Here is a 14,437-nt window from a genome sequence, read left to right as displayed (position 1 = left end):
ACACACACACAGCCTTCAAAATCATGTGAGCTGAGTGTACACACACACACACACACACACACAGCCTTCAACATTATGTGAGCTGAGTACACACACACACACACACACAGCCTTCAAAATTATGTGAGCTGAGTACACACACACAGATACACACACACAGCCTTTAAAATTATGTGAGCTGATTACACACACACACACACAAATACACACACACAGCCTTTAAAATGTAAGCTAATTACACACACACACACACACATACATACACACACACAGCCTTCAAAATTATGTAAGATTACACACACACACACACATACACACACAAAGCCTTTAAAATTAGTGAGCTGATTACACACACACAGCCTTTAAAATGTGAGCTGATTACACACACACACATTCACACACAGCCTTCAAAATTATGTGAGCTGAGTACACACACATACACACACACACACTCTCCCATTGGTTCAGTTTCTCTAAAAAGTCCTGACCAGTATTTTATATATATATATTTATATATATATAATATTATATATATTTATATATAATATTATATATATTATACATATATATTTTATATATTATATATAAATATAATTTTATATATTTTATATAATTATATATATATAATATCCTATTTTGATAAATAAACTATAAATTTATATAAAAGCATGATTGAAGTTATGATTGTCTGGGTCCTATGATTTTTTAAATTCATGGATTCCAAAAATATATGACTATTTTATGAAGTTGCATTCATTCTGATATTAAAGGTTTATTGTCATATTCAGAACAGTCACTTCTGATGTGAGATAAGCTACTGTGACAGAATTACTGAGAGGGTCAGTGCTGGGACTGTGCTCTCATCTCATGGCCTGGTCCCCTCCATCTGGAGAGGCTGAGTGCCCCCGGACCTCAGGCCCCTGGGAAGCCCCCCCAAGACATCCACACCCCCTCCTGCTCTGCTCTGTTGGCCCAGCGCCCCTTCTGCATGGCGCAGGCTTTGGGAGGGTGATGATGCTTCCTTATACTCCTGTGACTCCCAGGGCCAGGGCTTAGCACCAAACACTGCCATCAACTGATATCTGTTCAATGAATCAAAGTCTTTAGACTCTACCTACTGACAGCTGGTGATGTTTGCCCTAATAAGAACGGCAGATCAAGGACCGGCATCACACAAGAGTTTATATTTTCAAACTGACTTCACTAAGAGCTAGATAATAAAGACAGACTCTGTGTGTGTGTGTGTTGAGATGGAGTTTTGCACTGTCACCAGGCTGGAGTGCAATGGCATGACCTCGGCTCATTGCAACCTCCACCTCCTGGGTTCAAGCGATTCTCCTGCCTCAGCCTCCCAAGTAGCTGGGATTACAGGCATGTGCCACCACGCCCAGCTAATTTTTGTACTTTATTAGAGATGGGGTTTCACCATATTGGCCAAGATGGTCTCAATCTCCTGACCTGTGATCCACCAGCCTCGGCCTCCTAAAGTGCTGGGATTACAGGCATGAGCCACTGTGCCCAGCCCAAAAATATATTTTTTAAACTTCAGGGCCTATAAGTGCCTGTTTTACAGAGTCATGATAAAAAAGTTCAGCATATGACGGAGAGAACTCACTTTAAACAAAGGATCGTTGATGTGTTATTTAGGCCCATTAGGTTGACCAGGGCAAATGCTCTGGATGAGAATTTAACCAGGAACGTGAGTAGCACCCTAATCAGATGGTGCAGGAGGGTTCTAGAATGAGGAGGGAGGCAAGCGACATGGAAAAGGGGGTCGCACAGACGAGACTAGCCTCCTCTATCATCCACTGCCAAAGGACACAGACCTCCAAGAGGCAGCAGCTACTGCAGGCAAGAGCAGGGCAGCAGGCTGGCTCCATCTCTGTCTATCCCACCCACTGGGCTCTGTTTCCTTCTAGGGCGATGTTCTCAACACTGGCTGGTTTCCCAGGTACCTTAGTCCTGGAAGGATGAGGTCTCGGGATCTGAATGGACAGGGAAGTGTCAGGTTTTCCTTTCACTTCATGGAGCTTTGCAGCCCCATGCCCCAAACCTAAATCTCATGCCCACCATCACTATCCCAGCAAGCAAGTGTGCCATCTTGGCTCTACTATGGGAGGTGGAGGAACGCTGGAAAAGCACACAGATTCTCCAAGAGAGGCTGGCATGGCCCCTAATGGGGTTCAGATGCACCCGCAGCACCCAGGTGCGTTTACCTGAGCTTCCTGTACATTCATGGGCTTGGTGATCAGAAGCACTGATGGAGAGGCAGAACCAACCAAATGCTTCAAGAGGTCCTTCAGAGTGTCCGACACCGTGCGCATCTCGGCCACCTGGTCCTGGGGAAAGAGGAGAAAGTCAACAGATGGGCTTTGCAAGCTCGCTCCCTGCCCCCAACCTCACACCTTCAGAGGACTAAAACCAAGCAACGCAGGAAGGAAATCGCCTTCAGATTTTAGCTCTGTCTTTGCAAAAACTGTAGAAAGGAATGAGGCACTGCCCTTGGAAGTAGCCTTCGGACTCAGCCCAAGTCATGTGTGCAGCGCCCTCACCGTGGGAGAGGGGACTGATCATCAGACGTGGCGGAGCATCGAGGGGGTACCTACAGTGTCATTACCCTTGGCTGCACGAGTGCTAAAATAATCCCCAGCCATTAAATCCGCATCTGGGGTGGGGCAGGGAAAGCTTCAGGATTTTTTTAAGTGGTCAAGTGACTCCAGGTACAGCCCTGCATTCGATCCATCAAAGCCATCCACCCCCTCACAGGCCCTGCCAAGCCAAAGGGCCCATCCACATCCCAAGAGGCCCACACCAGCCTGAGAAGGGGTGGCTGGGGATAGGGGAGGAGGCCACCAACACCAGCATGCACTCGGTTCCCCACTGCAGACAGTCCTAACTCACATGTGCTCTCACGCCAATGGAAGAATCGTAAAACCTTACGGACTGACCTCCCCCAGTGCTTTGGGCTGGACAGTAATGGCCATTTCGGGCACACTCATGAAGGACCAGCTAATCTGGAGGTCCTCTCTCTTCTCTTTCAGGTGGAACTCCAGCTGTTAAAATAAAAGTTATTAGAGGGCTACTATTTCCACCAAAGCCTTAATGTGCAGGTGTGTGTGCATGTGACTGTGTATGTGAGCATGTGTGTATGCAAATGTGCATGTCAGCATACGTGTGTGTCCATGCGTGCATGTATGTATATGAGCATGTGTGTGTGCACGTTTGTGCATGTTTGTGCATGTGTGCGTGTGCATGTGTACTTGAGCATGTGTGCAAGTGTGCATGTGAGCATGTGGCCTGTGTGTGCACGTGTGTGTACATGTGTGTGTGCCTATGAGTGTGTGTGCATGCATGTGTGTACCTGCTCACTTATTCACTTATTCAGTTTTCTATTTCATAGAAAACTGCTGAGCTTTCCACTTGGCATATTATGTGCTCTCAAAATGGAGAGCAGGACCCAAAACTCCCTTTACCCATTCTCCTTCTGCCCCTTGCCTGGCCACAGCCTACCCCTCAAAGAGGGACCTCCACACTGGTGGCTGACAACCAGATGTCATCAAAGCCCTACAGTCTTTTGAACATGAATAGCTAGCTGTGCTTTGGGTTTCTCTTTCTGGGAGTACCCACATGGCATAAAGGAGAGAGGAGTGGGAGAAGGGCCCAGGGCGCCTCATTCTGACCCTGGACGTGGGCTGCCCTGCTCCTGCACTCACGGAGCCCAGAAGATTCCATGTGGAGTGCAACGGCGTCTTTACTGTCTCTTGCCTGGGCCACCACAGCAGCCTCTAAGTGGACTCCAATCTCTAAGGATGGTTCCACCCATCCAGCCCATTTGGGAAGCAGAACAGCGGCCCCCAAAGAGGTCCACACCCTAATCCCTGGAACTTGTGACTGTGGGACCTTACCGGGCACAGGAGACTTGACAGGTGCATTAGGGGAAGGACCTCAAGATGGGGAGACGACCCTGGGCCCTTCAGATGAGCCCAGTGGAAACACTGAGTCCTGAAGAGTCGGGGAGCAGAGGGGCCGGGTATGTGGCATGAGGACTGCATGCCTCCCTGCTGGTGTGGAGGTGGAGGAGGGCACCCTGAGCAGAAAAATCGGGTGCCTCAAGGAGCCGGAAATGGCCCTCCGCTGACGGCCAACAAGAAAATGGAGCTCAGTCCCATAATCCCACGGAATGAAATTCAACCAACAACCCCAAAAGCAATGAACAGATGCCCCGTGACTGCCGCTACGGCAGGCAGCCCGACGGCACCTTGAAGTGGGCCTGGCTGGACATCCAGCCTCCTTCCTGGTGGCTTCCCCAGTCTGTGCTGCCTGAAGCTGCTCATGGTCATTTGCATCCGTAGCCACAGAAAGCTAATACTGCACCCTTCATTCTCCGGCCAGAAGCTGTGTCCAAAGCGAAAATCTTAACTTTGGGCATCTCCATCCCTTCCCACTCCCAAACAAAAGGGAAGAGTGACTTTTGATCATCTGGGTACGGGGACTCTCAACTCATGCGAGAAGCAGGGTAGAGAAAAACGATGACTTCTACTTCATAACCATCTCCACCCTGCCTTCCTTGCCTGGTAATTCTAGGAAAAAGTTAGGTAATTCCAGGGGAAAAGTGCACTGTAATGGTTTTGACACAGATGGCTGAGTCGATGGAGACCACTCCTGCATCTCTGGTCAGAGGAACATCAGGGAAGTAGCCACACCTCCTGCCACCAGCATCAATTATTGACCCATCTCTGGCAGCTGCCCCTGCTCTGAGAGGCAGCCCACACACCGGTTTCTAACTGTTAAGTGATCAAAGGTGCAACTGTGTTCCTTCTGTGCCAGTTGCTGAAAGTGGCAGGAACATGTGGCTATAATAACACAATGTCCGAAATGACATTTCTTCATTTGTGTTTGTGAGCCTGTCTGGACTCATTCAGTTCCAGAACGTGCATCAAAGGTTGGGTAAATACGACCCAGACTTTGAAGGCTATTTTCTAATCACACTGTCCAAATCATCTGCGGGGTGCAGGAGAGCAGGAACACCTCACAGGCCCACAGTGCCAACTCTTCACCTCTTCCATTGTCTCAGAGGGAGTGCAGCTGGGGTGGGGCTGAGGAACTGGGGGGTGGATTTCAGAAAAAAGCCACTTAGGTAGCCAGGAAATTTTGTCAGTGCTGGCTATTGAAAACCATGCTTTTGTAGGAAAAGCACATGGGATGCCATCTTCCCTTGCGATTGGAAATTCGGCATGACTTGAGCTCATCCCCCAAATTAAGAGCCAAGTCCAAGGACACGGGGATGAAACAGGGCACGGGACTAGCAGTGACCCTTGAAACAGGCCCAGACATCTGCAATTTTTAAATACCAGCTAAACAGGAACTCCGGTGAATATTCTGCAGGATGTGAGGGCCGCACAGCTCAATGATGATTTGGGCATCTGAAGTGTCACTGGCTTTACTATAATTATAGATCTGTAAGCCTCTCTCTATAAAATTGTAGAGATATGTATAATTATATATGCACCTTTATTATTATGTCTATTATAAAAACATGGAATAATGGTAATACTAATTTTTTAACTTATAAAAATAATAAGGGAGTTCTTTGAAAACTGACTTTGCCAAAAACTGAAAAGAGGACTGCCCCACCCCAGCCGCTCAGCTGTGTTTCCAAGCTGCAGCCCAGCGCCGGGTTTGGAACTGGCCCCGTTTCTCATCTCTGATGCTGCTTGCCTTATCCTATCCATCAACAACACCCCGACTCGTTCAAATGCCTGAAAGACGCAACCTCTGGGTTTATTATAAAAATATGTGTGTTTGTGTGTGTGGTGGATGTGTGTAGTGGATGTGTGTAGTACATACGTGTGATCATTTCCTATGTATAAAATACTATATGGAAGCTTAGAGTCTGAAAGTTATGACATGAATGGGAATTAATAAAAACATGAATCGTGACAGCCCTGTAACTCACACCATGCTCACTCTTCACATTTCTGAGAACTGTGACTTTGACGGTTCTCACAAATTGCAAACTCTACACATCTTTACCTGTAAATGGAATGGGGAGAGCCGCACGTCATAGAGCCGGCATCCAGCACCCGAGGCAGGCTTCTCACTGACCAAGAACTGAATGGCCTGGCCCACCACGTGACAGACCACCACCTGGAGGAGGCACAGGTAAGGGAGAAAACTGTATCCAACAGAAAAGACAGCTCGTACGTGGCTTTTTTTTTTTTTTTTTTTTTGAGACAGGGTCTTGCTTTGTCACCTAGGCTGGAGTGCATTGGCATGAACTCAGCTCACTGCAACCTCTGTTTCCCCAGCTCAGGTGATCCTCCCACGTCAATCTCCTGAGTACGCCCCCACACCCACCTAATTTTCGTATTTTTTCTGTAAAGATGGGGTCTACTATATTGCCCAGGCTGGTTTCAAACTCAAGCAATCTTCCCACCTTGGCCGTCCAAAGTGCTGGGATTGCAGGCATGAGCCACTGCACTCAGCTGCCGTAGGCAATTTTTTTTTTTTTTTTTTTTGAGACAGAGTCTCACTGTCATCCAGGCTGGAGTAGTGTCATGGAGCAATCTCAGTTCGCTGCAACCTCCACCTCCCTGGTTCAACCAATTCTTCCACCTCAGCCTCCCAAGTAGCTGGAATTACAGGTGTGCTCCACCACACCCAGCTAATTTTTGTATTTTCAGTAGAGACGGGGTTTCACCATGTTGGCCAGGCTGCTCTCAAACTCCTGACCTCAGGTGATCCACCTGCTTCAGCCTCCCAAAGTGCTGGGATTATAGGTGTGAGCCACCACATCCGGTCTAGGCATCTTTATATCAATATAATCTGGACTTTATACATTAGCGAGGATACAAATTTAGAGTTGTAAAGTTGGATAAATATTCAGATATTCAGGATGACATCTTTTCTATAATGTAGTAGTTTGAAAACTAGAAACAATATTTCAGATCTTTGCTTCCTGATGAATTTCTTAGGAGCTAAACTCTGTCTTGCCCAAATCTAGTTATTAGGCACTTTCCATATATAACAAAGTCTTTTTCTTTGAATATTATCTTGTTCTAGTTCTCCACAACAGCTGATTTTTAATTCCCCAAATGATTCCATATCCATATAGAGTCAAAGTCATTAGCCATCTTCTTTTGCTAAAAATGAATATTAAAAAAAAAAGTAAGTTATAGATGTTAGAAGTAAAAAAAAGTTTTCTTAAATTACCCAGTACACAAGGGGTTGCTTCCACTTAAATAATTTCTATAGTATCATGGTTTTCAAAAAGGTGGGAGTGATTCACAAAACAAAGTATCAGGCCGGGCGTGGTTGCTCACGCCTGTAATCCCAGCACTATGGGAGGCCAGGGTGGACGGATCACCTGAGGTCGGGAGTTTGAGACCAGCCTGACCAACATGGAGAAACCCCATCTCCACTAAAAATACAAAATTAGCTGGGCAGGGTGGTGCGTGCCTGTAATCCCAGCTACTCTGGAGGCTGAGGCAGGAGAGTTGCTTGAACTCAGGAGGTGGAGGTTACGGTGAGCCCAGATCGCACCATTGCGTTCCAGCCTGGTCAACAAGAGCGAAACTCCATCTCAAAAAAAAAAAAAAAAAAGTATCGAACAATTATAAAATTATGCAGCCATACTAAATTATAAAATGAGCTCATTCAAGAACCTGTCAGAGAAAGAAAACGACATCAGGAATAAACCAAACTGTGGTTTCCTGACATAAATCACACAATATTAAGAGGAGTGATTTTCACAACTACTATAGCACACAGAGAGCAGTCGTTTCTGCCACAGATTCCTCTACAGAATCTGATCTAGAACGAGAGGTCAGCAGAGCTCCCTGCTCCCCTCTCGGAGGCACAGGCCAAGCGGACACGTGTGGGATAATTACCAGGCCAGGTGCCAGGTGTGTACCGTCCGGGAGGAGGGCAGGGGCAGCCGGGGGCATGCCGGACTGGACATAAGGCAGGCACAAGGGGGTTCTGCAGGTGACCAGTGTTTGGCCAAAAAGCAAAGCTATCAGGAGACTGAGGGTAAGTCAGACTGACCCCCTCATTCCCAAAAGAACCACTGACCCCACTGCAGGGAGTCACTGGACAGGAAGAGAAAATTCTTTAATTCTCTGGTGGATTTATCATCATCTAAAATACCACATGGAAAGATTATCAAAATAATTACTCAGGGCCTGCTCTTCCCCCAAGTTCAGGGCCAGGACATTCCCCTTTTCCTTTCTCATCTGCTGGCTCCTGGCCCTGGCCAAACCCTGGACCCAGCTCTTCCCACTGCTCGCCCGTCCCACTCTGGAACAAAAGTGGAACCTGGGCCCTGAGGCCCCGGCAGGGGTCAACATCCAACGTCCACCACCAAATACCTCAATGCCACAGAGCTAGAAACACAAAGTCCCTCCTTCTCTCAATATTGGCAGAAAGTCCTGAGAGTCTCCTTTCCACCAGTTCTGACAGCACTGCATTCAGAAGACTGATTCACATGGTTAATTGCATATTTCCACCATCTCCAGAGTTCACAAAGGGCCAGAACAAAAAATGTTTGTATAAGAAATGTCGTGTATTCATGTTAAAAATAAATGATCTATAAACAGTCCTCTTCGGAGGAGCATATTTTGATGCCAGATGAGTTACACACACCGATGACATGACACTGAGAAAAGTCCCTGTCCTTTGTCTCAATAGCCCACGCCTTTTACTGCTTAAAGTAAAAAAAACATAATAAAAAATTAAAAAACCAGCACTGGCTCTGAGCACCACGTGCTTCCTTCAGAGCCTTCTATACTAAGCTAATCAGAGCCCTACCAAGAAAACAGATAGCTCGTTAGTGCCGCAACCCAAGCAATAAAGAATTTCATCTCCCTTTGTATCCAGTTCTGCAGAAAGCTTCCCGCCACCATTCCCTGATACACAGAGAACCACACTTGCTCAAAAGCAAGCAAATAAGTAAATAGATCAACGGACTTTAAAACTTCTAGAACGCAGGACTCCAAGGCTCACGAGTAACGACTCAAGCCGAATCACTAAAGTAGGTTAAACCGCTTTCTGCTCTCGGACAGAATGTGCAATGTCTTTTCGTGGTGACACCCTGGTGTGCCTTCCTCAGCCCCGGGGCTTCCCTGCCCTCTGAATAAACCTGGAGTGCAGACCAAGCCTTTCTTGGCCTCCCCTCAGAGTTTGGCTAGAAAAATTCTTTAAAGCAACAATCTTGGCCGAGCATGGTGGCTCGTGCCTGTAATCCCAGCGCTTTGGGAGGCTGAGGCAGGAGGACTGCTTCAGTCCAGGGGTTCAAGACTAGCCTGGGCAACACAGCAAGACCCCATCTCTAAAAAATAAAAATAAAAATAAAAAAAGATACAAAAATTAGTCAGGCATGGTGGTGTGCACCTGCAGTCCCAGTTACTCAGAAGGGTAGGGTGAGAGGGAGTTTGAGGCTGCGCTGAGCTGTGACTGTGCCACTGCACCGCAGCAGAAAGAAACGATCTGAACCTGCCTGGCATTTTCACACGGCCAAACAAAACACTGCTCCTGCTCCACTTGGAGGGCCAACCACCAGGGCCAAATCCTCTTCTAGGACCAGCCCCTGCCTCTGCCACCCTCACAAATAATGCCCCATTTGCCAAATGGACGGGAACAAAATGGAGAGGAGATTGTAAAAACAAGTAATCTTCTTTTAGCGTATTAAGGTGTGATCCACAATGGGGATTAAATTCTCCCAGCCACGCCAACAGAGGCAAGGCCTCCACCGGCTGGGGGCGGGGGGGCTCCTGACATCACAGCAGAAGCCAGGACCACCTGACACAGGTAAACAGCTCCTCCTCACTTAGCCTTCCTCAGTGCCAGATACCAAAGGTTAACATCTACTAAATACCCACGAGTGGGTAGAGACCCTGATCTTTACCCTCAAGTCTCCCTACCCCAAACAGCCAGGGTCATGAGAGTCCCTTCTGAACTTTCCAAGTGAGCTCTTTGGGGAATCCCAGTTACATGGAATGGACAGACTGGGCCTCTGCAACGATTCGTACAGGATTTCACAAAGTTAAATAGAAGCAATATCTAGCACGGGCGGCAGGGACAGTGAAGCCCTCTGAGGACAGGAGTGAGAACCCCCAGCCCCAGCGCAGACCCCACCGAGCCCAGGTGTGCATCTGCAGGAGTGAGCTCTCTTGACAACTACCAGCTGTCCCCCCACCTGCATTGTTTTTTTGGGATCTTTTTCCCCAAAACAACCAAAGACTGTTTACATAAAGCATTTCAAAATCAAGCAACAGAAGGGTGAACTTCGCATTCCAAATAAACACTCTCCTCTCCGTGTAAGCGACAGTGTTTTTTGGAGGATGGGTTGTGTGCGGTAAGTCAGGGTCTCCACGTGGAAGGTGCAAGAGGGGACCCGTGGTTGGCAGGTGAGGGTTTGGGTGGGGGAGCCCCGAGCAGCAGATGGAAGCATCACAGGAGGGGAAAGCCGCCTGAAGGCCGAAGAGCAGGCTGCATGGGCAGGGCAGAACGGGAGGGCTTCATTCACCTCCTCAGTGCTCCCTCCAGCCTCAGCACCTCGACCTCAGGCAGTCACATATCTATGCAAACAGCGCTTATCTGGAAACTATTCCTCTGTTTAGACTTGGAGCCAAATATTCCAGGCACAGCTACTCCAAGTGTCGCTATTGTTCACCAACAAGAGAGCCCCTGAGTCTTCAGATCTCAATGTGCCCTTTCACTTCCCGTTTCAATTAAGCTTCTTCTACAGCTGCCTGGGCTCCTTCTTAGAACACTCCAGAGAGCTGGAAATCATGTAATTACTTTTGTCTCCAAAGAAACTAGCAATGCTGAGAAAATGTATCCAAAAGGTTTATGTAACAGTATTTTTCACTTTCATCACGCTACATAACACCCTGAGGAAAGAACTCCAAAGTCAATTCAAAGCAAAGACCCTTCACAAATCATTTGGATTTCCTAATCAGATGTCTCTCCCCGCTCTGCAATGGAGTCTCGCCTCTGTAAGTATTCTTCAAGACAGCATGAATTGGATATAAAATACTATTTCTACTCCAGAACTGGGACTCAATTTACAAAGTAAAATCCATTAGAGCTAAAGGTTATCCAAACATCAACAACATTTAATGCTATTTGCCCACTAATTCAAAACAAACAGTTAAAGATGTATTTTTATGTATTTACTTTTGAGACGGAGTTTCATTCTGTCCACTAAGCTAAGTGCAGTGTGCGATCTCGGCTGACTGCAACCTCCGCCTCCCCGGTTCAAGCCATTCTCCTGCCTCAGCCTCTCCCAAGTAGCTGGGATTATGGGTGCCTGCCACCACACTTGGCTAATTTTTGTATTTTTAGTAAAGACAGGGTTTCACCATATTGGCCAGGTTGGTCTCAAACTGCTGACTTCAGGTGATCCACCCACCTCAGCCTCCCAAAGTGCTGGGATTACAGGCGTGAGCCACCATGCCTGGCTTGAGGATGTATTTTTATGAGAAATTTTCACAGGGGACTGAGATGAAAAATGTTGGAAACAAGATCGTGGCCAACCCCAAGGGCTGCTGTTTTTTTTTTTTTGTGTGAGACGGAGTTTCGCTCTTGTTGCCCAGGCTGGAGTGCAATGGTGCGATCTCGGCTCACCGCAACCTCCGCCTCCTGGGCTCAGGCAATTCTCCTGCCTCAGCCTCCTGAGTAGCTGGGACTACAGGCATGCGCCACCATGCCCAGCTAATTTTTGTATTTTTAGTAGAGACGGGGTTTCACCATGTTGACCAGGATGGTCTCGATCTCTTGACCTCGTGATCCACCTGCCTCGGCCTCCCAAAGTGCTGGGATTACAGGCTTGAGCCACCGCGCCCGGCCGGGCTGCTGTTTTATCTTCTGGGGGAGCCTCGACCCCATGGGGCTCCTGCTGCAGCCTGACTTCAACCCCACCCCCAGCAACACTCTCCCTCCCTTTTCCTGTCAGATACTTTAAAGTAAACAAGGCAGCCTTTCAGTCATATTGCACAGCACAGTGTAACACTGGCATTCTACGGCTTCAAGATCTGCTTGTTTCATCAGGTTTCTACTAAAAGACATAAACAAGACAGTTCCTTTAACATGAAGGACAGAAGGGAGGTGGGTCTCCTCCTTGCTGGCAGCCAGTGCTTCCTGACGGGCCAGGCCACTCAGCCACACCAGCCTCTACATTCCGACCAAGCAACACAACCCCAGTGCCACCACGGCCTCACTCTGTCGCCTCCAGGCTGACTCGGCCCAGAATTCCACACGCCGACATCCACACGAACAGGTGGCGTCATGGGAGTCCTGTTCAGGGGCGGCACCTGCCCTGGATCTCAGAGGGCGGGGTCTCCGATGAGGAACCGCCACCACCCTCCCTAGGAAAGACCCTCATTCAAAACAATTTCACAACCTGTTAGCATTTTAGCATAAATTCCAGGTAAATGAAATATCTGGAATGTCAAGTCATGCAAAGAAAAAAAAAAAAACAAAAAACAAAAAACAAGGCAACTAAGCTGAGCTTCCTGTCTGCAGCTAGCTAGAGTGACAAAGGTGGACAATTTTATCTTTTTAATTCTGTTTTCCTTTTTTCCCCACTGCATTCCTAGAGGAAGGTGGACAATTTTAAACCATGGTGCCTTCACAAAACAAGCAGCCCCCTGAGTTACAGACAGAGCAGGGGACCACCTCCCCGTTTACCGACCCCGAAGCTCTCAGGGCATATTTCAGCATCAGGTAGAACGCATGTGCACACGACACACCACACACACCGAGTGCGAGCTGTGGGTTTTCCTCCGGAGACTGTGGAATAAGGTTCTGGGGAAATTCCACACGATCATCCAGTTCTGTCTGGAGCTGTGGTTCTACAGACGCAAAGCGTGACGCTGCTGTCCGGTTCTCCTTTCCCTATATTTGTTGCCTTTTTTACGGTGAGGGTGTGGTGGGGCAGGAGCTTTGGTGAAATAATAAAAGTGAAATTATCACATCTGCAATCCCAGGACTTTGGGAGGCCAAGGTGAGAGGATCACTTGAGTCCAGGAGTTCAAGACCAGCCTGGGCAATACAGTGAGATTCTGCCTCTATAAAAAATTTAAAAAGTAATAAAAATGCAAAACATAACACTAACAGCATGGTTTATTTTGTGCAGTGGCTGGAGCTAGATTCTGGAGGCCAAATGAGGTTCACTCTAGCCTCGCTGTGGCAGCTAGCAGAGTCCAATCAACACGAGCAGGTCTGATACATTTATATATTTATTTATACTTACATAAATATATTTATATAGAAATAAAATTTTTTATTATAATATTTTAATATTTATTATTTATTTATTTCCAAAGCTTATAAATTATTTCTTTCCAAAGCTTAGCTAAGGGAAAGAACAGACTTCTGCCTTATGGGTACCACTTTGCTTTTGAAGCAGAAAGCAGGCACTTTCAAAAGGGGGCTTGGCATGAATGTCATGAAAGGGGGGACGTGAGCAGGTGAGGGTTCACATAATTTGCTTTGGTGCCTTGATCTACTGGGTGGTCCAAGCCGGTGGCCACTGGTGCCTCAGGGGGCAGAACTAGGTTGTAACAGCCGAAACTCTTCCAGTGGGGAGAGTTCCATCAGGGTACACTTCAGATTGTAAATTGACTGTCATCTCTCCAGGCAGCCTCCTGGTGGGTGAGGGTCTCGCTCTGGAGCTCCTGAGCACAGGGTTAGATGAACTGGCCCTGTAGGCCGTGTCTGGTGAAGGGGAGGTAAAAGGCTGTAATTACATTCTAAGGGCTAAGAAACAAGTGGGGAACAGGGGGAAGAGGAGAAAAGAGAAAAACAATAATAAAAAACAATAACTCTTTCTCTTTTCTTGGAAAATAAGGGTGTCTGGTTACAGCATTTCCTAAAAGAAATGCAACTCTTAGCCGGGCGCGGTGGCTCACACCTATAATCCCAGCACTTTGGGAGGCCGAGGCGGGTGGATCACAAGGTCAAGAGATCGAGACCTTCCTGGTCAACATGGTGAAACCCCGTCTCTACTAAAAATACAAAAATTAGCTGGGCATGGTGGCGCGTGCCTGTAATCCCAGCTACTCAGGAGGCCGAGGCAGGAGAATTGCCTGAACCCAGGAGGCGGAGGTTGTGGTGAGCCGAGATCGCACCATTGCACTCCAGCCTGGGTAACAAGAGCGAAACTTCGTCTCAAAAAAAAAAAAAAAAAAAAAAAGAAAAGAAAAGAAAAAGAAATGCAACTGTTATTCGGGGAGCGACTGTCACAGCACAATCCTAAGTCCTGATTCCCACTAATCTTATCACCGATGTGTGGACCTCAGACCTCCAGGGAAGTGGGCATGAAAAGCTTCTGAACCCCCACGTGCCAGGGAAGGGCGGTGGCTGCCCCTGCAGGGGACCGGCTGGCTCCGGTGGCTTGAGATACGGACATAAAAATTTCCTTCTTCTGGGTCAA

General features: G+C 47.6%; 1 protein-coding gene across 3 annotated transcripts in view; it reads right to left on the bottom strand.

Annotated features, from left to right (window-relative positions):
- C2CD2 (C2 calcium dependent domain containing 2) overlaps nt 1–14,437 on the bottom strand; it is a 62,851-nt gene that overhangs the window by 28,188 nt on the left and 20,226 nt on the right. For all 3 annotated transcript variants that reach the window (XM_032276808.1, XM_032276809.1, XM_032276810.1), the window contains exons 3-5: nt 6,034–6,147; nt 2,949–3,053; nt 2,217–2,339 (exon numbers count right to left, since the gene is read on the bottom strand). In XM_032276808.1, the coding sequence (XP_032132699.1) occupies nt 2,217–2,339; nt 2,949–3,053; nt 6,034–6,147 (342 nt within the window). The remainder of the gene's footprint in view (nt 1–2,216; nt 2,340–2,948; nt 3,054–6,033; nt 6,148–14,437) is intronic.

Source organism: Sapajus apella, unplaced genomic scaffold, assembly GCF_009761245.1.
Source record: "Sapajus apella isolate SASKATOON/1434 unplaced genomic scaffold, GSC_monkey_1.0 scaffold8, whole genome shotgun sequence".
NCBI classification, from domain to species: Eukaryota; Metazoa; Chordata; class Mammalia; order Primates; family Cebidae; genus Sapajus; species Sapajus apella.
Note: the sequence above shows the minus strand (reverse complement) of the source record. Positions and strands in the feature narration are given on the sequence as shown.